Source organism: Brassica rapa, chromosome A05, assembly GCF_000309985.2.
Source record: "Brassica rapa cultivar Chiifu-401-42 chromosome A05, CAAS_Brap_v3.01, whole genome shotgun sequence".
In the NCBI taxonomy this organism is placed as follows: domain Eukaryota; kingdom Viridiplantae; phylum Streptophyta; class Magnoliopsida; order Brassicales; family Brassicaceae; genus Brassica; species Brassica rapa.
Window position 1 is genome coordinate 2,897,433 of NC_024799.2, and position 23,728 is coordinate 2,921,160.

At 37.0% G+C, this 23,728-nt stretch overlaps 5 protein-coding genes across 7 annotated transcripts; 3 read left to right on the forward strand and 2 right to left on the reverse strand.

Annotated features, from left to right (window-relative positions):
- Positions 1-608: 608 nt before the first annotated feature.
- Positions 609-5,268, reverse strand: LOC103867753 (meiosis-specific protein ASY2-like). Of its 2 annotated transcripts, none has more exons than XM_033291909.1 (4): positions 5,149-5,268; positions 5,005-5,072; positions 1,836-2,926; positions 609-1,763 (listed from the first exon to the last, which is right to left on the reverse strand). In XM_033291909.1, exons 3-4 carry the CDS (start codon positions 2,616-2,618, stop codon positions 669-671), a joined length of 1,878 nt encoding a protein of 625 aa, XP_033147800.1. In that variant the 5' UTR covers positions 2,619-2,926; positions 5,005-5,072; positions 5,149-5,268; the 3' UTR covers positions 609-668. The 2 variants fall into 2 exon arrangements, with proteins under 2 accessions (XP_033147800.1, XP_033147799.1); XM_033291908.1 differs by having other exon boundaries at positions 609-2,722; positions 2,792-2,926; positions 5,149-5,262.
- A 168-nt stretch (positions 5,269-5,436) lies between these two features.
- LOC103866960 lies at positions 5,437-7,985 on the reverse strand. Of its 2 annotated transcripts, none has more exons than XM_009144977.3 (11): positions 7,581-7,985; positions 7,444-7,486; positions 7,225-7,278; positions 7,076-7,139; positions 6,897-6,953; positions 6,638-6,744; positions 6,508-6,546; positions 6,145-6,233; positions 5,981-6,059; positions 5,859-5,906; positions 5,437-5,767 (listed from the first exon to the last, which is right to left on the reverse strand). In XM_009144977.3, exons 1-11 carry the CDS (start codon positions 7,748-7,750, stop codon positions 5,690-5,692), a joined length of 828 nt encoding a protein of 275 aa, XP_009143225.1. In that variant the 5' UTR covers positions 7,751-7,985; the 3' UTR covers positions 5,437-5,689. The 2 variants fall into 2 exon arrangements, with proteins under 2 accessions (XP_009143225.1, XP_009143226.1); XM_009144978.3 differs by having other exon boundaries at positions 7,425-7,486; positions 7,581-7,916.
- Positions 7,986-10,395: 2,410 nt separating this feature from the next.
- Positions 10,396-12,971, forward strand: LOC103866961 (eukaryotic translation initiation factor 2 subunit alpha homolog). Its single transcript, XM_009144979.3, has 7 exons — positions 10,396-10,877; positions 11,569-11,625; positions 11,702-11,788; positions 11,872-12,018; positions 12,098-12,202; positions 12,415-12,513; positions 12,622-12,971. Exons 1-7 carry the CDS (start codon positions 10,500-10,502, stop codon positions 12,775-12,777), a joined length of 1,029 nt encoding a protein of 342 aa, XP_009143227.1. The 5' UTR covers positions 10,396-10,499; the 3' UTR covers positions 12,778-12,971.
- A 2,828-nt stretch (positions 12,972-15,799) lies between these two features.
- On the forward strand, positions 15,800-16,510 carry LOC103866962 (uncharacterized protein At5g39865-like). The gene has a single exon (XM_009144980.3). The coding sequence runs from the start codon at positions 15,800-15,802 to the stop codon at positions 16,508-16,510; it is 711 nt and encodes a 236-aa protein (XP_009143228.3).
- Positions 16,511-20,451: 3,941 nt separating this feature from the next.
- LOC103866963 (uncharacterized protein At5g39865-like) lies at positions 20,452-21,195 on the forward strand. Its single transcript, XM_009144981.2, has one exon. The coding sequence runs from the start codon at positions 20,452-20,454 to the stop codon at positions 21,193-21,195; it is 744 nt and encodes a 247-aa protein (XP_009143229.2).
- Positions 21,196-23,728: the final 2,533 nt, after the last annotated feature.

Genomic DNA, 23,728 nt, shown 5'->3' on the forward strand with positions numbered 1-23,728 from the left:
TACTCGCCCAAGTAAATGACTACTAAGTCACTTTTACTTGGACAAAAACGAACTACGAAAGGCTTGATCCTCTTCGGAGGTACGTAGGCATCCCCTCTACGGGGTCCAGCCCCAACAACTCAAAACCAAAAAGAGTTTTACTCATCTCGCTCCTCTCACGAGCAAACGATGCCAGCCCCTTAACTCGAAAAGCGGCGCACGAGCACTCGCCCAAATTAATCGAACGTATCCTGATCAGATATCGAACGAAGGGAAAAACAGAGTCACCGATGATGTAAATCATTGACCAAATTCACGAAGTGGAATTTCGGATCTTATCGCAAATCGAAAAATAATGAGTTGGCCGACCAAATTTTCTCGATTACCGCGTAGCATTCAGATACCTTTCCCTCGGAAACTTATCAAAAAATTCTTGTCTTAATTCTTTCCCGACTTACCGCAAGAAAGAATAGTGGGATTGAGTTAACGAGCAACGAATAATTCCATAATCGATTAAGATGTTAGCGGTTATCCGTAACATACTTAAAAGAAAAACACTTAGTAATCATTCAAAGTTTTTAAAAGAAAAGGAAACCTTCCGAGTACTTAAACAACAACAGAGACGAGTTCAAAGGCTTCAAGGAGCCGAAAAGAGAAAAAAGAAATTTTACAACAGATGACAACAGGCATTAATCAACCACGGGAGGATCCTTGTTTCCGCCGCCATCTCCCTCTCCGGGACCCGAGACACGACCAAATTTGGTTGGGGCTGGCGCAGTCGCGTCCGCAGTAGGCATCCCCGCAAGAGCCTCATCACCTTTCTCCGGGTCCTCTGACGAGGAAGCAGATGAGCTGGCATTCTTCGATGCCTTAGCAGGGGAATCCGTTAGCACGATAGTCGGCACGGCCCCGTCCTTAAGAACAACCGCTTCCGCTGATGCCTGCTTCGCAGGATCAATGTCTTGATCGGTGGGCTGGTTGGAGGATACGGCAGTTTGAGCGGGCTTCTCCACCGGATCTTCAGAACGAAGAGGAGTACGCAGAGCAATAGCGGCCTCCGAATCGATCAAATCAATATTCGACCCAAACGGGTCGAGCTGACGCCAAATTTCTTCGATCAAAAACCGAGACTCCAACACTAGCGGAGAAAGGCAAAGATCTTCCGCCGGAATCTCCTTTACTTCCAAGCGCTCTGCTTCTTCCTCGTAGTGCTTCTCTTGCCCGATGAAGAAGTCGATGGTTTCCTGCGGGATTTCTACACCCGAGGCCTTGATCTGCTCGAGACATTTCCTCGTCCCGAAGGCTTGACTATAGAGACACCGAGCATCGTCGTATTTGTCCCTTTTGTCCTCGCGGAGGGAAATCTTGTGAAAACGTTTCTCGGCTTTAGCAATCATAGCAATCAGCACGCGAATCCTCTCGTGCGTAACCTCGTATTTACGAGATTTCCGAAGCCTATCCATCTCCTCGGAATGCCTTAGTAATTCCGCAGCCATCTTTGCCTCTAGATCAGCCTTTTCCTTCCGCTGCTTATCCACCACGAACTCAAGATTGTTCATTGACTCCTTGCACATCTGCAACTCAGCTGCGTCAGATGTCCGCGTCTCGTCAAACGCCTTCCTAAGGGCTTTTTCCCGAGCAATGGCGTCTGCCTTTTCTCGCGTAGAAACCCGAAGAGCCTCCTCCATTCTCTTCTTAGCCTCCTCGCTCTCACGAATCTGTTCTCTGGCCCGTCTGAGAGATGAGTCGTACTTCTCGACCAAAACGTTCCAATCACCATGGCTCTGATCAAAACACAACAAAGAAGACTTAGCTAAGATAAAAAAAAAGGGAGAAGGGAACGAACAACCGCTTACCTTTACAGACGAGCAAGAGGCGTGCTCATACTCATCTTTGAAGATGAGATCTCCCACCGAAGGGAGTTGATCGGGACCGCCTTTGACCAACCGTAACAGGCGAGCACAATCTTCCGGGTAGCAAGCCAGCGGAAGCTCACGGTTAAACTCGAATCTGAACCCATCTGCCGGGGTTTCCTTAGGACGACCGGATACTCGGGTCTCAGATCCCTCCGTGACATGAGCAGGGGACTCATTCCTCAAGCGGTCCCGTTGTCCTCCCGAAGCCTGTATTTCCCTCGGAACCTCAGTAGATCGCAGATCATCGGCCAAGGCTCCACGGGATACCTCCTCGGTGACTCGACCCTCCCGTCTCCGACGGCGAAGGGCGATGGTCTCATTCTCATCATCCTCCGAGGTCCCGACCTCAGGGATAGTCTCAGGAACAAGAGCCTGAAGTTCTTCTTCACAGACCGAGGATGAGCGGGGCAAAGCCAGTTCTTTTTTCTTCATCTTCTTCTTCTTGGGAGCATCTTCAGTGGGCAAGTCCCCGGCTTTCCTCTTCTTTCCCCCTTTTTTAGACGAACCATCCGCAGCAGGATGCTCCAGCTCGGAGGAATCCTTCGGACCCCCGGCATTTTTCTTGCTCTTCTTCGAGCTTTTGCCCTGCGAGGAGCCGCCAGTACGCGCTTGCTCAGCAGCAACTGGAGTCGTCTCCGAAGGGCCAACTTTGTTCCCAGAAGCGCCCCGCTTGGCGCCTATCTTCTCGGCTACAATAAGACTGAGATCCGGCAATTGCTTCATCGTTTTGGCTCGGTTGATCTCCTTCTGTTCAGCTCGCGTAAAGAGTGATAATCTCTTCGATGTTGATTGGTTAATATGAGGATGCGGGTCCGAGATCCAGCTTTCTGCAAAAAGAAACCCTTAGTAAATATCGTTCATTTACTCGGAAATATAGAGAGGTAGTGGAAACTTACGGTTGGCAATCCGATCTACGGATCTTTGAATTCTCTCTCGAGTAAAATCCTCCCAGTGATCCTGCTTTTGCAACGCAACAATCCGAGCACTCTCCTTCCAATCCTCGGGGTACGTGGCAAGATTCGGATGACCAACTACAAAAAGAAAGAAAACAACACATTAGACGAGCACACGCTACAATCATCACGAAGGGCAGTGTGCAGTACCCATCTCCGCATTCCAAAGAACGCGATAACCAGATTTCGGAGGCTCCTCGAACGCAGACCTGTTCGACTTCACATAGAAGTACGAACGTTGCCAATCCGAGGTTTTAGTCGGATACCCCGTGACCACGTTGTAGTTCGGGCGCATCCTCGTCGAGACGAGCCCATCGTCGGAGATTGAAACCGAGGTCAACTCTTCAAACGACCTCACACTCATCGACGTCCCCGCCTCAGCCGCGATCACCGACAAAACGACCATCAATCGAAGAGAACCGTTCATCAGCTGGCTCAAGGCGACCCCTCGGCGGAACGCATAAGCCGTGACGATTCGAGGAATCGGGAACCACAGTTTCGTGTCGTTCCGAAAATACGACTCGTAAATGCACTGATAACCCTTCGGAGGTGACCAAGGCCTCTGATCTTCCTTCGGAATAATGAACGAGACCCCGTGTGCGTTGAGATCTCGGAGGATAGCCTCCACCGACTCCACGGTAGACTTCGTCCTCTCGACGTTCGACCAGTCCTGCCCATCGACAACTGAAGGTCGAATTCTCCAAACCTCCAGTGGACTCTCCTCGGCGAAGATGTTTCCGGGATAGTAGCTGATCGGAACAGTCGAGATGTCGACCGCTTCGTGACCGTCGTCGTCACCCCGGAATTGTTCTCTTGCTTCCGAGACCAAAAGACGCTGCGCTAGGTCCATATTCCCCGTATCCATCATTGCTTCGTGATGGATACTGTCAGGATTCTCAGCAGAATCCCGAGAAGATACCGGCCCCTTTCCTTTTTGTTCTCGCGTCAAACGATGCGACGACATCTCGGATAATCGTAGATCTAAAAACAGAGATAAAGAGAGAGAAGGAGCGTAGAGAGAGAAAGTACCTTTAGCGCTGCGGAGAAAAATGAAAGGAAGCGGAGAGGGGTGTGCTATTTATAGGGAGAGAGAGAAGCGCGGGGATCAAGGCGTCATCATTACGCCTAATAAGGCCTAAGTGGGCCTAAAACCCAATTAGGCGCGTGGTCGACGGATGCGTCGATTCGTCTTCTCGACCAGTAAACGCTTATCTCACGACCACAACGCGTGATCAACAGATGCGTCGATTCATCTCCCCGAATAAGAAGCGTTGATTAAACGGATCGACTCCTCAATGATCCAGTCGCTTGCTCGGATTGAACCTTTTGTCCTCCGAACTAAAGACACCAAATTCATCGAAGATCGATCGCTCGATCATCAATGAACTGGGGGGGGACTTACTGTTGGGGATGGATTTAACCCATCCACAAAGCCCATCGAACAAAGGGCCCAATCCAGCAGATCGAGTCGGCCTCGGCTCGGAAGCCGATTCTCGAGGTATCGGCTTAGCCAGGAAATGCTGTTAGTCGAAGCGGAGAGCAAACGGAGCGGGACCAATCGACTAAGCGGCTCAGAGCGAGCATCTCCTAGTCAGGCCCGAAAGGCCGACAAGGCCCAATCGGTAAAAGGAGATTAGGTTAAGGTAATCGAACAGAGTATAAAAGGAGAGGAAAGCAAAGGAGAAAGGCATCGACACTTAGCTACACAAACTTAGCGGCGAGATTAGGGTTTATCATCCGTACAATCATCTCTCTGCTATTTGTACTTTTCCGGTTTAAGCTCTCACGAGCTCCGGCTTGCTTTTACTTTCTCCACCTTTGTAACATCATCTCGAAATCTAATAAACGCCTCTGTTCGACCCATTTTTAGTTTTGTTTACTTCACCCGAGACCAAACTCACCTTAAACATAAAGATGAAAGCTTTTTAGTCGGAATATAACAGTTTATTCAAGTAAAGCATGAGAAATGTAACAGAGGGAACCAAAGGAGGAAACTTTGAATCAACTCAATGTATGATCATATAAATGAAAAATGTGTCTTTTATTTATTTACACAAAACAAAGAAAGGGACTAATACATTCACGAGTCAGTGAGACATTCACGAGTAATTCACAAGAAGTCACTGAACAAACCCACAAACAAGCTAAAATTTTACCTGTCTTCCAAAAACAGCTTAAGTTCTGCAGTGGTTGCCTTGTTAGATGCTTCTCTAATTTCTCCAACCTACAAAACCCATTTTCCAAATTAAACAATTGAAGATAACAAAGCTATAAAATAAAGTTTCTAGCATAAGAGTTACAATATTGGACGCTGGGTTTCTAAGCGGAGATATGAAGAAAAAGCAAAAGAAATGTTACTGAAGAAGACAGGCAAGGCAAAAGCTGAGTCGAGTCCAGCTACTAGTGTAGTGTGTGTGAATAAATAATATCGATGGTTTATCTTACAATTTTAACCGGTTTATATTGATAGTTTATCTTAAGATGTTAACCGGTTTAAATGTCCGTCCTGAGCTGAGACTTTTTATGAAACTAAATTAACGTAGTCCACAGTCGCTGGTTGTACGCAAAAACAAATAAAAAAAGGTTTCTTGAATGGTTTTAATTTATTGTCCTCAGTTGGTTTTGGTTTGGACCGGTTTACAACCTATAACGTTGGAAAGGTGATCAGTTACCGAATCCCAGAGACCCAGGAAGAAAATTTTACAATTTGAACAGTTAGCAAATCAAAAAAAAAAAAAAGCACTCATTTGATCATCTGATTCTGTTATAAGAAATGAACAAGATTCTTCTGTTTCTTAAGAGATCAATGCAACAACTTGGGAGATTTGTGTTCAGTGACGGCTAGTTGACCCGCGAATAGGAGGCTTGTTGGCCATGACTTGAACCCCCAAATCTCTGAAATAGTGAACCAAAACAGCTCTGCAACACGAAGAGAAACAGTAACACTTATTGCATGTGATTCTTAGATTTAAACACAACAAGTAGAGTATATAGAAAAACAGAACAACACCTGTATTCTGTGAGGTACAGTGACCCAGAAATCAGAATTTGGGATTACCTGTATTAATAAGGTATCAATCAGTACATGAGAAAAATCTCACAAAATATGTAAGGGAGTTAGTGAAAACATACTTCTATGCCACGGATTCCAAGGGAGAAATAGCGATATAATGCACCACCCAGCAGATAAGCTCCGAATAAACATAAGATACTGAAAAAAGATCAGAACAATTACATTAAGTTCCTAAACATATTCCAATAGCCAATCCTGTATAAGAAAAAAATGATGTGCTCACATGATTACTAAGGTACTAAACAAGCCCCATCCACTACCATGGCCTGATATAGCTACTGCACAACCTGAAGGATGTCGCATCTCAGTAGCCTGCCAGTGAATCAAGTTCCCAAATTTTAGTTGTATGAATGAATGAATGAGAGAAACAAGATAATATCTTAACTAAACAGCTCTAGCGTGAAAAGTTAAGCCAAACAGAAACCAAAGTCTTAACTACTTGTCATGCCATTACTTTCTTAAATATTTTTGTTTTTACTCCTACATACTCTACAGCTCACTGTCTCTGACAATGCAGAATAAGCTTCGGATGGTAATTTTACAGCTATTGGAAAAAGAGCAAGTTGATGAGTTACTGGACACTCACGTAATCACAGGTACCAGATTTCGTTAAAGTGAATGGTCCCTGAGAAATAGAAAAGTTGAATGAGGTATTACTTATTAGGTACTAGAAACTGATCAAAGTCAAAGAAACGTCTGATTATACAAATCCTTACATCAACTTTATTTTTCTGGCAGATAACAGAAACTGAAAGTGAGCAATTTGGGTTACTACTTCCAGCTAACATCTTAACAGTGATGCCTTTGCCAGGATCCTCTTTATCTACAGTATTCAAAACAAAAATCTCTGAGACAGTATTGCCATATAGTTGTTGCATGAAAAAGTTGGGAGAAAACAATTAAAAGATTCCATCAGTCCAAAAGGTTAAAGAAAAATGGTTTCTATTTTGACACAAACATAACTTAAAACCTTACCAATAACATCAACTTTTGAGCTTGAGGCATGCCCAAGAGAAGTGCATACATCATATCCTGCAAATGATAAGAGCAGAAAATCAAAAGAATCGCATTGTATGCAATACATACACCTTATCAAATTTTCTACTCAGAGCCTCGTAAGATACATTAGAATCACATGCTCTGTAGTTTTTTACCTCTTACATTTTCTGACAAGAGTGCACTACACGATGTTCCACAGTGTGATGGACCTCCACAATCCTAAAAGGAAAGTCACAGAGATTGAGATTTAAAAAAATAGAAACTCGGTTTGATCAAGACAATGGGAATTGACCAAAAACCTTACTTGGCAACCAACACATCGAGGAGGGTCGTGATTGAATATAAGCAAGTCACAAAGCTGCTCCACAAGAAAGTTTTTACAATCATAAATCACACTGGTCTAAAGGGCAGTAAGAACAACCACCTAAAGTCAAAGACTTTCCTAAAAATAATATCTTGTGTCTTTCCTAACAGCATATAATGATACAGAAACAAAGTGTAAACCTGATGTAGAGAGGACAACCTGAAACCAAAGCACGGTACTGTTCGCTTCCACTCTATAAAACCTGAATCATCAACCCAATCACACTTGCGTTTAGTATAAGCACAAGATCGAAAAGAATGTAAAAAAACTGAAACTTTATGGGATTTGAAGAGTACCCATCTTCGCTGAGAGCACCGTGAGGGTGATTCTTAACCGAAGAAGCTAAATTGAAATCAAAGACCTTGTTGCGTCGACTGAATCTGAACTCGCATTGAGAGTTAGCTCCGAAGGGGATAAGGACGAGAGCGATGAGGAGAATCTTTGGGATCCAGAGCGTCTCCGCCATGTCCGTGGATCTCGACGGAGAAGAAGAAGAAGAGATGATTGCTCGTCACGGTTGCAGTCCCGGTCGCTCTTCTTCGATTTACATCAGCCGTTGATTCAGATTTTCACTTGCACCCCTCAACTATGTTACTTCTTACGAATAAGCACCGTAACTTTTGTGTCGAGAGATTTTATTATTTGAAAAGCCTGGATGGTTGGTTATAATATGGGCTTATATTGATGACAATCAGACCCTCGAACGGCCCAGTTAAAACTGAGTCGAAGAAACTGGTCCATTAGGAATGGCATCTCACTAAAATTCTCAAAATATTAGTATAAACTAGGGCTGTTCAATACGGTAAAACCGAACCGAACCGTAATAGACAATATGGTTTGGTTTTGGTATATACTATATAAACCGAATGGATATAATTTTATAAAAACTGTAGGATTTGGATATGGTTTGGTATATAACCGATTAAACCGAATAAACCGAACAAAACTGATTAAATGTAGAAACATGTAAATATGTATTTATTTTATAACAATACATGAAAATCTATTTGTTACATAAGTTAAATTTGTGTTAATAACTATTACAATAATTTTATAGTAATAAAAAACCTTAATTTGTGAAACACTTGAACTATAACTAAATAACAATACATCGCAAACGCAATTCAGACATCTTATTTTATAAGTTTTTTTTTATCTTTTTGTTTTATTTTAGTCTTCACTAAATTAATATGAAGATTATAAATTTGATGGACAATAATTAACGGAAAATTTTCAATTGAAAAAAATATGACTTTAATAAACACTAAATATGGAAGAGTGGAAAAACTTTTCTTTCATGTTTTTGTTTTGTTTCATATTTTTTTTTTCAAAATTTCAAGCTTTGATTTTAGTTATAGATTTGATTATTTTATTTGATGGTAGAAGTATTTTTACTTTTTTGTTTATTTATTTGAACACGTAATATATTTTTAATAAATGACGGTGTTGACAATATGACTCTAAAATTCATATAATATGATCTCAAACAAAATAATTATGTTTTTTGGTATAAAACCGAATAAACCGAAAACCGACGGTATATAAACCGAACCGAACCGAAGTAAATATGGATTTAGAATGGTAGTTATCTTTTACTAACCGAAATACCGAAAACCGAAAAAACCGAACCGAAACCGAACCGATATCCGGATTGAACACCCCTAGTATAAACTAATAAATTAGTACAAAATATTTATAAAAAAAACTAATAAACATTTCAATTTATATATATCCTTTTTATATTGATCTAATGATCTTGTACTTTGTTATAAAATGTTCCTAATATCAATATATTGATTTGTCAAAAAAATAAATTAGTACTTAATAGTATATGTCAAAATCATCAAATTCTTAGACTAAGTATCTTAAATGAAAAAAATGATATAATATTTTCATAACTTTAAAATACCCACAGTTAAATATGAATATTTCCATTAAAATGCTTTCATGGTCTTTTTTCCCATTAAAACTGAATTCCATTAATATAGCAATGAACATTACATTAGCATAGCAAATCATAACTTCTTATTACACGGTTTATCAACTCATCTTATCACCATAAAAATTCAGTTAAAAACAAATACGGCAGGAAAGTACAAATACTGCACTAGAGTGGTGAAGACGAGTTGGTCGGCCGCTCCGTTATGGAGGTATATACGGCGGCGACGTAGTATGATCACATAGTGGTCGGCCGCTTCCACATGTCGACTTGACTCCGTTGAAATGATTTTATGGTCTAACATCAGATTTTTTACTGTCTTAGAAACATTTAATATTTTTTAAATATTTTAAAAGTTATAAAAGTTAGTGAAAATTATCAAAACAAAACGAACCAGACTGTAACCGAAATAATCAAATTGTTACCAGTTTCCACTGATATCTTTATTATTAAACCAAACTGAAACCTATTTAAAATTCTTAACTTTTCAAAATTATATCTGAATTATGTTAAAAATAAATAAAAAAGAAGAAGATTGAAGTTGCCAGGTGAACTTTTAAGTATTTATATTTTGATACAATATATTTGGTATCAAAATATACTACCGAAATCATAGATTACATCATGGAAGAGATGTCAACACAAATCATAAGGCATAATCTCTTTGTTGTATAGTGATATTCTTATAATCGTTGAAAAATAGTCTTTTCAATGTTTAGTTCTTACGGTAGAATAAAAAAAGTAGATTCCAAACCAAAAAATATATTTATATTTAAATTGGAATTGGAATAAAATCAATGTAATACAACAAAGAGAATTAGTGTTTATAATGCGACAAAACTTTAAAATTCGCAAGAAAGATTAATAGAGTTGATACTCTAATAATAAAGAATTCTCAAAGAGAATCATCAGCTATTTCATGTGTTATATTATTTTCCACATTAGTATAACCAAGTTATTTTTTGTATTTTCATAATTCTGTACGTTACGATCTAATTAACAAATTTTAGTCGTTAAAAAAAAAAAACAAGAAAATCTGCAGGCCTATTGATAACCAAACAAAAAGTCTGATCCAAACTTAACATTATGGGCCGTCAAACTTTTGGCCCAGTTAAAACCTAATGAGTTCCCCCTAATTCTCCAAAACGGCGCCGTCTTCGCTTTTTCTTCCTCGTCTCTCTGTTCCCTGAACTATATCCCAAAGAATCTGCCAGATCACTCCGTCGCTTAAAAACCCTAAAAATCTCTCCGCCGTCTAATCCAAATTCGCTTAACCATGGCGACACCGAACCTAGAGTGCCGCATGTACGAAGCCAAGTACCCGGAGGTAGACATGGCGGTGATGATCCAGGTCAAATCCATCGCCGACATGGGAGCCTACGTGTCGCTCCTCGAGTACAACAACACCGAAGGCATGATCCTCTTCTCCGAGCTCTCCCGCCGCCGGATCCGGAGCGTCAGCAGCTTGATCAAGGTCGGGAAAATCGAGCCCGTCATGGTCCTGCGTGTCGACAAGGAGAGGGGGTACATTGATCTGAGCAAACGCAGGGTTAGCGAGGAGGATATTCAGACTTGCGAGGAGAGGTATAACAAGAGCAAGCTCGTTCATTCTATCATGCGCCATGTTGCTGAGACTCTTTCTCTTGACTTGGAGGTACATAAAGATTGAATCTTTAGTGATATTGATTATGCATGTAATGTAAAGTAGGTACCTTTGTGTGGTGATGCTGAGACTTGAAACTGTTATGCTGTGTAAAGTAGTTACCTCTGTGGGCTTGAGACTGTTATATAGTGTAAAGGAGCTACCTTTGTGTGTGATGCTGAGACTTGAAACTGTTATATTGTGTAAAGTAGCTACGTTTGTGTGGTGAATGGTGATAATTTGATTGTGCAAGTTATGCATCTAAGGTACCTTTGTGTGGTGATGCTGAGACTTGAAACTGTTATACTGTGTAAAGTAGTTACCTCTGTGGGCTTGAGACCGTTATAGTGTTATATAGTGTAAACTAGCCACCTTTGTGTGGTGATGTTGAGGCTTGGAACTGTTATATAGTAGCTACCTTTGTGTGGTGATTCTGAGGCTTGAAACTGTTATATAGTGTAAAGGAGCTACCATTGTGTGGTGATGCCGAGTCTTTTAACTGTTGTGTAGCCTATAGTAGCTACCTTTGTGGTGATGCTGAGGCTTGAGACTGTTATATTGTGTGAAGGAGCGACCTTTGTTTGGTGATACTGAGACTTGAAACTGTTATATGTTATAGTGATTAGAATCTCTTCATATGCAGCTATCATAGTTTGCTGTTGTCATGTTTGATTGTACATTGATTTGAGTTTTGCTATGGCAGGACTTGTATGTGAACATTGGTTGGCCTTTGTACCGAAAGTATGGGCATGCTTTTGAGGTAAGACTTTGTGAATAGAGCTCCATTGTATACGTGTAGATATTTATGACTAAAGTTTGTTTTTGTTTCTGTTCAGGCCTTCAAGGTCTTAGTGACTGATCCTGATTCAGTGTTGGGTTCCCTCACCCGTGAGATCAAAGAAGTTGGGCCTGACGGGCAGGAGGTATAGTTTGGTTCTATGGTTTTGTTTTAGCTGTTGGTACAAACTTCCTTGGGTGCTTGTCTTAGGAGACTTCTTCTTTGTAGGTTACTAGAGTTGTACCTGCTGTTACGGAAGAAGTGAAAGAAGCACTTGTGAAGAACATTAGGAGGAGAATGACTCCACAACCAATGAAAATCCGTGCTGATATCGAGTTGAAATGTTTTCAGTTTGACGGAGTTGTTCACATCAAGGTCGTAAAACCCATATTGGATCATTTATAACATATCAGTGATCTCGTCATGGTTTTCTCACATGTACATGCTATTTCAGGAGGCCATGAGAAAGGCTGAAGCTGCTGGAAACGACGACTGTCCTGTTAAGATTAAATTGGTTGCTCCACCTCTGTATGTCCTTACTACTCATACTCTTGACAAGGTTAGTCAATCTTCGGTCTTGAACATGATTAGCCATTTATCCTCTCCTTGTTATTAAGAGGTTATCCGCTTAAGAAAACGCAGTCAGATGCTTATGTTGTCCCAGAACATGTCATTGCAACTCAATAAAGCAATTATGTCTTTGTGTAAATGCTTATGGTTTTGTCCCATTGTTCCTAATCGTTTCAGACTCTCTATAACAATAATTAACAGGACCAAGGGATTAAAATTCTAGACGAGGCCATAGTAGCTTGCACTGAGACAATTGAGAAACACAAAGGCAAGCTTGTCGTTAAGGAGGCACCTAGAGCCGTGAGTATCTTCTTCTTTACTGTTGAACCATCCCAAGTTGCATGTTACAAGAACTAGCTCTCCTTTATTTGTAGAGGTTTAATATTTTTTTAATCTATGTTATGACAGGTGAGTGAAAGAGATGATAAGATGCTGACAGAACACATGGCTAAGCTAAGAATGGACAATGAAGAAATTAGCGGCGATGAAGAGAGTGGAGAGGAAGAAGAGGACACAGGGATGGGCGACGTTGATATCGACGGTGGCGCCGGAATCATTGAGTAGGGATTTGCCTGGTTTTCCAACTAATTTTCTTTCTATTTGTTGTTCTGACAGTCTTGAGTATATTTTGCTTTAAAAGTAGAAAAAACATCCGAGAGTTACCCGCTTGAGGGGGTTACATATCAATCATTTACATTCATGACAATTTTATAAAGATTGATTTATTTTTGCATTGGAACATATGACCTTTGAAATTATTGTAATTGTGGCCTAAATCCGATTTTTTCATATGCTGTAAGCATGGGTGAAATTAAAGTGGATGGTTTAGTTTAGTGTTGAAAGTAAACCATGGACTGAGATCCGTTTTCAGGGGCTGAGATTCCAAGGTTAAAGCTGGCCATCTCAAGTGTATTATAGAAGAAGTTATATTAGTTCTATAATTTGAGTAATTGCATGATCTTAGGCTATTGAAACATTTCTTCAATTGTTAATGATTATATTAGATTTTGATCGTGGATGTTTGTTTTCACTTTTCTATAAATAAATTATTGTTTTAGAACATAAGTGGTATATATTTTAACGTTAATCATATACTTAAATGTTTATATAATTATTTCAAATACAATAATTTAATAATTTACATGTTATAATTAACCTATTGTTTAAAACCGTATGTATTTGTCATGTTTTATTATATAGTTATCTTATTGTATTTGCATTTAGTTATTAAGCAAATTAATATATTCATGAGAAAATATATTTGAAAATTATTTTATATTTAATTTTTGCTAAATTATGATCCGTCTTTCAAAGCTAGATTTTTTTTACCACTATTTTTATGCTTATTCATTTTAGATAATATATTATTGTATATACAAAAGTCTAAGATATAATTTTTAGACATGTATTATATAGTTTGCTAATTTTAAAATAAATAGTTTATATTTTTATGTGACAAAAAATATTTTATATGTATGAAAATAAAATTTATAAATTTATCAATTGAATATACTTTTATCATATTTATTTTAGTATAATAATTTGTATTTTAACATGATCATGACTACAAAGTAGATAAAATATGATATAATTTATTTATTTTTTATTATATAAACGATAAATTAAAATACGTTAAGTTATTGTTAAAATATTTTTACAAAGATTTATAATAATTTTTAAAATATAATATATAAATATATGCTATATTTAAAATGAAAAGATATTATGATTAAAGTAGTTACAAAGATTTAATATTATTAGCTTTAAAGAAATATATGTTAACTTTTATACATGTATTATATAGTTTGCTAATGTTAACTCATCTTACAAACGTATTAGATTTTCTTTTTGAACACAAATATTTTATACTTACGAAAATAAAATATATAAAATATATAAATTTAAAATTTTAATAAAATTTTATTATATTTATCTCAATATAATAATTTTCTTTTAATATGATTGGTTATGATTATATAATAGATAAAATATCATAGATTTTTTTTATTTTTCATTTTATAAATGATAACTGAATATATTAATGTATAATAATATTTCAAACTAATTATGCAATTAGTGAAAATATTTAAATATAATTTTGAAAAAATGAAAATCTTGTAAAAATCTTTTAAAACAGATTTGTTAGAATTTTAAATATATTTATATTTAAAATGAAAAGATATCAAAAGATATTATATTTAAAGTATTTTAAATATTCTATGTATTATTATTCTTAATAAAATACATTTAATAAGATTTCTAAGTGATGAGCCAAATTAAAAAAATCACACATGAAATAAGTCATGACTTCTATTTTAATATATAAGATATTGAAAAGTTCAAGCATTTGAGTATATCTTCAGTTTAACTATGGAAGTTTAGTTTAGTCATGCACTAACCCCCTTTGACTTTTGAGTGTATCTCCAGTTTAACTAAGGAAGTTTCTATGAAAAGAAATGAAAGATTTGTTTACAGTCTCATAGATTCAAAGTTTAGGACTGTAAATGGTAACCATGAAATAAAATTATTGGAATAAAATGAAATTGGTTAAAAAGAAAATATATTCATTCCATATATTCCAAATCAAAATTGTAGAGAAATATTTAAGAATGTTTTTTATTTTTTTTATTTTTGGAATGGTTTTGGAGTCGATGAAATAGGTATTTTATTCCATTCAAAGTATACGATAAAAAGTTATGAAAATTAATAAAATAAATCGTTTCACATCATTTTATTCTCAAATTTAACAATTAAGTTGCAACTTTAGGTTTATGAACAAACTTACTTGTATTACCAAGAGAAGAAGTTATATTGATTCACATGAAATAAGTAGGATCTTATGCTATAGGAACATTACTTTAGTTGATCTTTCTTTTATGTGCAGATATGCTATTAAAATGTTCCTAACCCCAAAGCTTGTTGAGTAAAAGAACTATAAAGGTTGTATTGGATGTTGGTTGTGGTGTTGCTAGCTTTGGCTGGTTTTTATTAGACAAAGATGTCACTATGTTGTTAAAAAAAAATGAAGCTCACATTCAATTTTTAAATATTAAATTTATGCCTCAAAACAAATGACCAACGAAGGATATTATCTAAGCTCAGATTCAATTTGTAAATAAAAAATTATCAATTTTGAAAAACAAAATAAATTCTACCTAGAAAAGTACACAATTTTCCGATAAAGAACGAATATAGAAAAGGAAAATAATGTATTTAGTTATGTATTAGCGAATAAGGTTTATCGTATAAAATATCGTCAAATTCATTTTTTATGCATATATCTGTTTATGTAATAATTTGTTGTTGGGAAAATTTATGTACTCTTGATTTATTCTTAATGAAATTGTTTGCGGAAATTATTTTTATTAATTTTGAATAAAGTTGAAAATACTCATTGCCAAAAATGTTAAGTCAACTTAATATAAAAACAAACTAGGAATGTATAAGCCATTTTCGGTAAGATATATATTCTTAACTTTTACTATGATGTCAATCCTTATCTACTACTTCAATAACTCACATCCGCAGAATAACTCTTTATTTATTCACCTTCTCTGCATGCATTTGATTTGCCATATCAACCATCATGCTCTGGAACTGGTTCCAACTACGAAAAAGGCGTCAAGAAGTCGCTCCCGACACGCCGAAATGGTCGTCGAGACGTTTCTCATGCTCATCTTTCAAAGACGTTCACAACTTTCTCTATGACGACGACGTTCCCTCGCCAGAACTTCAAGTCCTTCACCAGCCAAGGAGCCCCAAGATCGACCGTTGCACCTCAAGAACTACCCCTATGACGGCAAAGACGCTCTTCTCCACCGACCACGGAGGCGTGGTTCTTTACTACACGAGCCTTCGTATCGTACGCAAAACATTCGAGGAGTGCAGAGCCGTCCGAGCCATCCTCCAAAGGCTCCGCATCCCTATCGACGAGCGAGACTTAACGATGGACCCAAGGTTTCACGACGAGCTGCATGCGATATTCGGGACCAAGAACGTGGAGTTGCCTAAGGTTTTCATCGGTGGGAAATACATAGGAGAGGCGGAGGAGATCAAGAAGTTAAATGAGAGCGGCGAGCTGAGGAAGATGGTCGGAGAACTACCACCGTCGGATGGAAGATTCAGTGAGAACTGTGAGTTATGCGGAGGATGGAGGTTCGTTGTTTGCGAGAGATGTAATGGTAGCCACAAGATCTTCTTGGAGGAAACTGGATTTGTAAATTGTACGATTTGCAGTGTGGAAGGTCTTGTTAGGTGTTCGTCTTGTTTTCCTACAGATCCGACTATCGGAGACTGAACTATGATATCTCCGGTAGATTTAAAGTAAAAGCGTTTAATTATTAAAACCAAAATTTTTATTTACCAATATTTGAATACATGTTTGGTAAAATACACTACAAGAAAACGCATAAATAACGACGACTGATTTCGTAGTTAATTCGTCGTAAAGTGGTATAAGTACATTCGTCGTAAAAGACACGTAAACACTTTCCTCCTAAAATATACGTAAACAGTTTCCTCGTAAACTACACGTAATATATTTTCTCGTAAAGTACACATAAACATTTTATCGTAAAGTGGACGCTAAATTTCGTCGTTGTTTACACGTAATGTTAACGACGAATCTCTGTGCCTTTCGTAGTAAATTCATCGGTAATATTTATTCAATTTTCTCGTTAAGTTGACGTAATTTAGTTATGAATTTGCTTCGATTCTGTATTTTTTACAAAAAAATATAATAAAATAAAAATATTTTTGAATTATTTCCAAAAATATTAAAAACATAAATAATAAATCCATATGAAAATATTTTATAAATATTTAAGTTTCAAATTTAATATAATACAATAAAAAGATGGAAAAAAAACTAAGGGTTGTTGTTGTTGTTGTTATGCATTTCCTCAAAGAGATCCAGACTCCTCCATTATACTTCTTCCTCATCTTCTTGTGTGCGGGGTGACTCTGGAACGGGATTACTGATTAACGTTTAAAAATCATTTTCTTATATTATCAACAAATTTCATAAACCTATCTACAAATTATTTCTTGCACTAACCACCTAATCAACACTAATTTCGTTAAACCAACCACCTAGGCTAAATTAGAGAGGAAGTAGAGAGGAATACCTTTCTAGGAGAAGGAGAGGAAATGACTATGAAATGAGAAAGTGTTCGGTTCGGGTATATATACAGACTTACATTTTATCATAAAATCCTCTTAACTTTACGACGAATTAGCAAGGCCCACGTTTTATTTTACGACGAATTAGCAAGGCCCATGTTTTTGTTTACAGCGATTTGACAATGAAAAGTTTTTCTTTTTTAATTTTCGTCATAAAGCCCACGTAAATTTACGAGGAATTAGCAAGGCCCGCGTTTTATTTTACGACGAATTAGCAAGGCCCGTGTTTTTTTTACGATGAATTTTTTTTTTAATTTTTGTCGTAAAGTCCACGTAAATTTACGAGGAATTAGCAAGCCCCGTGTTTTCTAATGACGAATTAGCAAGGTCTGTGTTTTAATCTACGACGATTTTACGACGAAAAGTGTTTCAATTTACAAAAAAAAACCTGAAGGAAGGCACCAACACTAGAACAGTCTTATCAATCCCAAATAGCATTTGAAACTGATCAGAACTGTCCTAGTGACAGTGCACGCCCTTCAGGTTTTTTCAAATTATTGTTTAGTTTTTTTTTGTGAAAGTTTAGAATGGGAGGGATGTGCTTATTTATAGGAGTAGTTGTACTCGTAAAGTCCTCGTAAATTAACGAGAAAATAACAAGGCCCGTATTTTTGTTGTGAGGAAATAACAAGTCCTGTGTTTTTGTTGCGAGGAAATAACAAGGCTCGTATTTTCAATTTCATCATAAAATCTTTGTAATGTTACGAGCAAATAACAAGACCCGTGTTTTTTTTACGATGAATTAGCAAGGTCCGTGTTTTAATTTACGACGATTTTACGACGAAAAGTGTTTCAATTTACAAAAAGAAAACTGAAGGAAGACATGGGCACTAGAACAATACTTATAAATTCCAAATAGCATTTGAAACTGATCATAAATGTTCTAGTGACCGTGCACTGCCTTCAGGTTTTTTTTAAACTACGGATTAGTTTTTTTTTGGTGCAAGTTTAGAATGAGAGGGGTGTGCTTATCAATAAGAAGGATGTCATCAATTTGTTGTTCAAGTTCCTCGACTTCATTGAAGTGTTTTTCTTGTAATGGTTGTTCTTCTCCACCGATTATTTGTCTACGAGGTGTAATTTTGACAACGGCAAACTAATTGATTCATGATTCTCTCATCCAAAGGTATGGAAGGAAGATGACTTGGTTTGTTTGCTAAGCAAATATGAAAGGCTCGACTTTGTTGTACATTCGTCCATCATTGACATCAACTACACTGAATTTATTAAATCGAATACCTCGGTTGACGACGGGGTCAAACCAGTCACATTTGAAGATGACACATTTCAGCTTCAATAACCTTGGGAATTCCACTTCAATAATCTCCTGCAAGTCCCGTAGAAATATGTTTCGCCTTTCACACGTATTCCATATTACATGTCGCCCGATGTCTACCATACTTATATGTATGAAAAGTAAAGCCTTGTGTGAAATACATAGTTGATGTGGTGAACTTTGCAATTGGACCTTGAATTAATTCATGAAACCATTTGGGTAATCTATATCGTTATAATCAACCTGCAAAAATAAAGAGAACGTTAAAATTAATTAATCATAAATTTCGACGCGAAATAAACGTAAAATATTTCGTCGTAATTTCTTCGTTATATTTACGTATACTTTACGACGAAATGTTGTTTGCTTGTTAAAACCACGTTAAACTGTGTCGTTTTTACGACAATTTTTTTTGTCGTTATTTTACGACGAAATTACGTTGATTTAGCTTTTCCTCATAAGGTTCTCGTAAATAATACGTACATTTACGAGGACTTATTTTCCTCGTTACATTTCATCGCTAATTTTGTGTTTTCTTGTAGTGATAAACTAAACTTCCATAGCTTTTGATCTGCTTGATCTGAGATAGGTTATTTAGTTGAGTCATGCATTAACCCATTTGAGTATATCTCCAGTTTAACTATGGAAGTTTCTGTGAAAGGAAATGAAACAAACATTGGTTCAGTCTGATAGATTCAAAGTTTAGGATTGTAAATGGTAACCATGGAATAAAATTAATGGAATAAAAATGAATGAAATAAAATGAGTTTGGTTAAAACAAAAATATTAATCATATATATTCTAAATCAAAATTGTAGAGGAATATTTAAAAATATTTTTCTTTTAAATTTTTAGAATGGTTATATGGAATCGATGAAATAATTATTTTATTTCATTCAAAGTAAATGATAAAAAAAATGAAACTAGTAAAATAAATCCTTCCACATCATTTTATTTTTAAATTTACCAATCAAGTTGCAACCTTAGGTTTACGAACAAACTTATTTGTATTACCAAGAGAAGAAATTATATTGATTCACATGAAATAAGTAGGATCTTATGCTATTGGAACATTTCTTTAGTTGATATTTTTTTGATGTGCAGATATGGTATGAACATGCTCTTAGCTCGTTGAGGAGAAGAACTATAAGGGTTGTATTGGATGTTGGTTATGGTGTCGCTAGCTTTTGCGGGTTTTTATTAGACAAAGATGTTACTATGTTTTAAAAAAAATGAAGCTCAGATTCAATGTTTAAATATTATACTAAGCTTACCATGACTCAGTACTAATTTTGTAAATAAAGAATATTAATTTTGAAAAAAAGAAAATATCTTCTAAAAAAAAGTACACAATTTGCCGAGAAAGACCAAATACAGAAAAAGAAAATAACGTATTTAGTTATGTATTAGCGAATAAGTTTTTATCATATAAAATCATCGTCACATTCACTTTTTCATGTGCATATATCTGTTTATGTAATAATTTGTTGTTGGAAAATTTTGTCTATTGACAAGGTACTCTTGATTTATTCTTAATGAAACTGTTTGTGCAAAATTTTTATTAATTTTGAATAAAGTTGAAAATACCCATTGCCAAAAATGCTAAGTCAACTTAATATCAAAACAAACTAGGAATGTATAAGCCATTTTCGGTAAGATATATATTCTTAACTTTACTATGATGTCAATCCTTATCTACTACTTCAATAACTCACATCCGCAGAATAACTCTTTATTTATTCACCTTCTCTGCATGCATTTGATTTGCCATATCAACCATCATGTTCTGGAACTGGTTCCAACTACGAAAAAGGCCTCATGAAGTCGCTCCCGACACGCCGAAATGGTCGTCGAGACGTTTCTCATGCTCATCTTTCAAAGACGTTCACAACCTATTTCTCTACGACAACGACGTTCCCTCGCCAGAACTTCAAGTCCTTCACCAGCCAAGGAACCCCAAGATCGACCGTTGCACCTCAAGAACTCCCCGTCTGACGACAAAGACGCTCTTCTCCACCGACCACGGAGGCGTGGTTCTCTACTACACCAGCCTTCGTATCGTACGCAAAACATTCGAGGAGTGCAGAGCCGTCCGAGCCATCCTCCACAGGCTCCGCATCCCAATCGACGAGCGAGACTTAACGATGGACTCAAGGTTTCACGACGAGCTGCATGCGATATTCGGGACCAAGAACGTGGAGTTGCCTAAGGTTTTCATCGGTGGGAGATACATTGGAGGGGCGGAGGAGATCAAGAAGTTAAATGAGAGCGGCGAGCTGAGGAAGATGATCGGAGAACTACCACCGTCGGATGGAAGATTCAGTGAGAACTGTGAGTTATGCGGAGGATGGAGGTTCGTTGTTTGCGAGAGATGTAATGGTAGCCACAAGATCTTCTTGGAGGAAACTGGATTTGTAAATTGTACGGTTTGCAGTGTGGAAGGTCTTGTTAGGTGTTCCTCTTGTTTTCCGATACATCGGACTATCGGAGACGGAGCTATGACATCTCCGGTAGATTTAAAGTAAAAGCGTTTAATTATTAAAATCAAAAAATTTATTTACCAATGTTTGATGGTAAACTAAAGAAAAAAAAATACATGTATCTTTTCTTCCCTTAAAAGAACTAAAGGAGATATGAAATTATTTTCTTTTCTAATTTTACTATGACATTCCTTCTTTCAAATAATTTTATTTTAATCTAAAGTGGAGATTCAGACATATTAGTCTTTAAGAAAACTCGATCATTTGTATTCATATTCGATCTAATGCTTTTCGGTTCACAAAATTTTGGTTTCGATGGCAGAATCCAGTGCGGAGTCAGTGAGGGCTCATACTAACATGGATAACGATTTTAGAGTGCAATGAGGAGATTTACATTTTTTAAAAGGGAGTGAATTGTAACATCCTGATAAATGGTAAAAGGAAAAGTTTAAGGGGATTGATTTGGCTACTTGTTTCAGCAAAGTGCACTTATCTTTTCGGGTACACATCCGTCTAAAACTCCATAGTTAAGAGTGTTTGGGTTGGAGTCCTAAAAGGATGAGTGACTTACGCGATGTGATTCGCGATTTCGTGCGTGAGACTAAAACACAGGGAAATGTCATGTGGTGTGATGATTGCAGAATCAATAAACAATAATTCGAATTTTTAGAAAAATTAACGTACTGACCGTCGGACAGGATAAAGTTGAGAGACTGAGAGAACGGGCATGGAAAGTCCATTAGCTGTAGGCAGTCATGGGATACCCATTTTTTCAAACTCAGTTAAATATATATAGACAAAGCCTAAAATCTCAAAAAGAAAAGCAAATTGTTCATGTTAACAAAAAAAAAGGGTAAGCCCTCTTTAAGCTTTTCTACTCTTTTCTATATGAAAAAAATATAATATTTATATTTTGTTTTTAGAAGAAGAAAAAAAAAACACTCGCTGATCTCCAGATCAAGGATTTTTCTACGGCAAACACTTCCGAAATAATTTCATATTTTCACTAATGAAATCAGTGTTTCCTTATGGGTCATATAAATCATAAAGATTTATCATTATTTGGGCAGTCTAGGTTTAGGCTTTGGCTCAAATGGTTTACATGGTGGGCCATAACAGATGACTGGTCCACCTCCTAACATTAGTTTGAAGGTATTACAAACTTGGGTCAGGCAGTGTGATACATTTTTGAATTAGTCCATTTTGTAACACTAAGTGCGTTTTTCCCAGAATTGAGTGGATCAGCCGATAGGACTTATCGGAAAAAAATCATAATGATCATTTCGATAGATAGCCTATAATTTGAATGAAAAATTAAGTAAATGATTGTAGTGGGAAAAATATAAAGACAATGTTTTCTGATAAATAAATCTCTCATATAACTTTACTATTCGGTGAATTTGAAACATCCGTCGAGAACAAAAAGAAAAAACTATATATATTATTACGAAAATAACAACTTGCTCTCCATGTGTCTATTTGAATTGAGTTAATACTCCCAAAAAAATTTGAAATTATATTTATACGCATCGAATACATGAATTGAAATTCTCATCTTTTAAATTCGACAAGCAACCTACATTCCACGAAATTGCCCTCTCCCGAGACGAGGTCCAAACTTTATTCGTTTCTATTATTAAATAAATTCAAAACGACTTTTGTCCTCCTGCTAATATAATAATGCCAGACCAAAAGACGATACAATGATGACTAAGAATAAATATATTGGCTCCGAATGGTAACAGCGGATTGAACAATGCGGGATAAGCGGTTTGACTGCAGTGTGGTTCTGACAGTTATAAAAACGTATAGATATATAGTATATATAGAGATTTTTGTTACTGTTAACTGCGGTGCGGTGCGGGACGGATGTTACCATTCGAAGCTGTGAAATTGTGGTTTCAATACCTAAACTATTGGGCCATACTGATTGATTACTTAGCTGCAGTGGCTGTTTCATGCAAACCCATGCATAATACGTACAAATCCCATATAGTATTATATTCCTCTCCTCCAACTTATTCTTTCCCATAAAATATTTCCCGTTCACACATCGTTTGATTATAAATAATATGTATTGACACACATTATTTAAAGTAAAATGCTGTATAAACTACTGCAATTTATATATTGTTACTCTGTGTTAGAAAAAGAACTCTCTCTCTCTCAACTCTCTCCACTAAAAGCTTGAAACCCTAACTCCGGTCCGGCGCTCGCCGGTACCGGAGGTCGTCCTTCTCAACCCTTCCTCCTTTTCCTTTTGCCTTTCCTTTCTTCTGTTTGACTTCTCCATGGCCGATATGCATGTTGTTCTGAGTCTGTCGGTGCTGCGTCGAGTTTCAATCGAACAAAGATGGGTTCAATAGACGTTTTTTGGAAAAACGGCGAGGCTACGGAGCAACAGAGGTGGAAAGGTCGGCTTTTAGGGCTGGATTGAGAACCAGATCTGGGTTTTCCTTTTTCCAGATCTAGGGCTTCTCTTCCTCGGCAGCGGCGCGTGACTCAGTGGGGAGCATCTTCCGCCTCGTTTTCACCTTCCTGCGACAGTGAGAGGCCGGAGGATCGACGTGACGGCAGC

Bases quoted from the DNA above. Each gene is read 5' to 3' on its own strand.
- LOC103867753 (XM_033291908.1), bottom strand. From the start codon at position 2,618: ATGAAGCAATTGCCGGATCTCAGTCTTATTGTAGCCGAGAAGATAGGC.
- LOC103866961 (XM_009144979.3), top strand. From the start codon at position 10,500: ATGGCGACACCGAACCTAGAGTGCCGCATGTACGAAGCCAAGTACCCG. The intron at 12,019-12,097 runs GTCGTAAAACCC...ATGCTATTTCAG, and splicing joins ACGGAGTTGTTCACATCAAG to GAGGCCATGAGAAAGGCTGA. The intron at 12,514-12,621 runs GTGAGTATCTTC...ATGTTATGACAG, and splicing joins TTAAGGAGGCACCTAGAGCC to GTGAGTGAAAGAGATGATAA.
- LOC103866960 (XM_009144977.3), bottom strand. From the start codon at position 7,750: ATGGCGGAGACGCTCTGGATCCCAAAGATTCTCCTCATCGCTCTCGTC. The intron at 6,954-7,075 runs GTAAAAAACTAC...TATCATTTGCAG, and splicing joins CTTGTCAGAAAATGTAAGAG to GATATGATGTATGCACTTCT. The intron at 6,234-6,507 runs GTGAGTGTCCAG...ATTCACTGGCAG, and splicing joins AATCTGGTACCTGTGATTAC to GCTACTGAGATGCGACATCC.
- LOC103866962 (XM_009144980.3), top strand. From the start codon at position 15,800: ATGCTCTGGAACTGGTTCCAACTACGAAAAAGGCGTCAAGAAGTCGCT.
- LOC103866963 (XM_009144981.2), top strand. From the start codon at position 20,452: ATGTTCTGGAACTGGTTCCAACTACGAAAAAGGCCTCATGAAGTCGCT.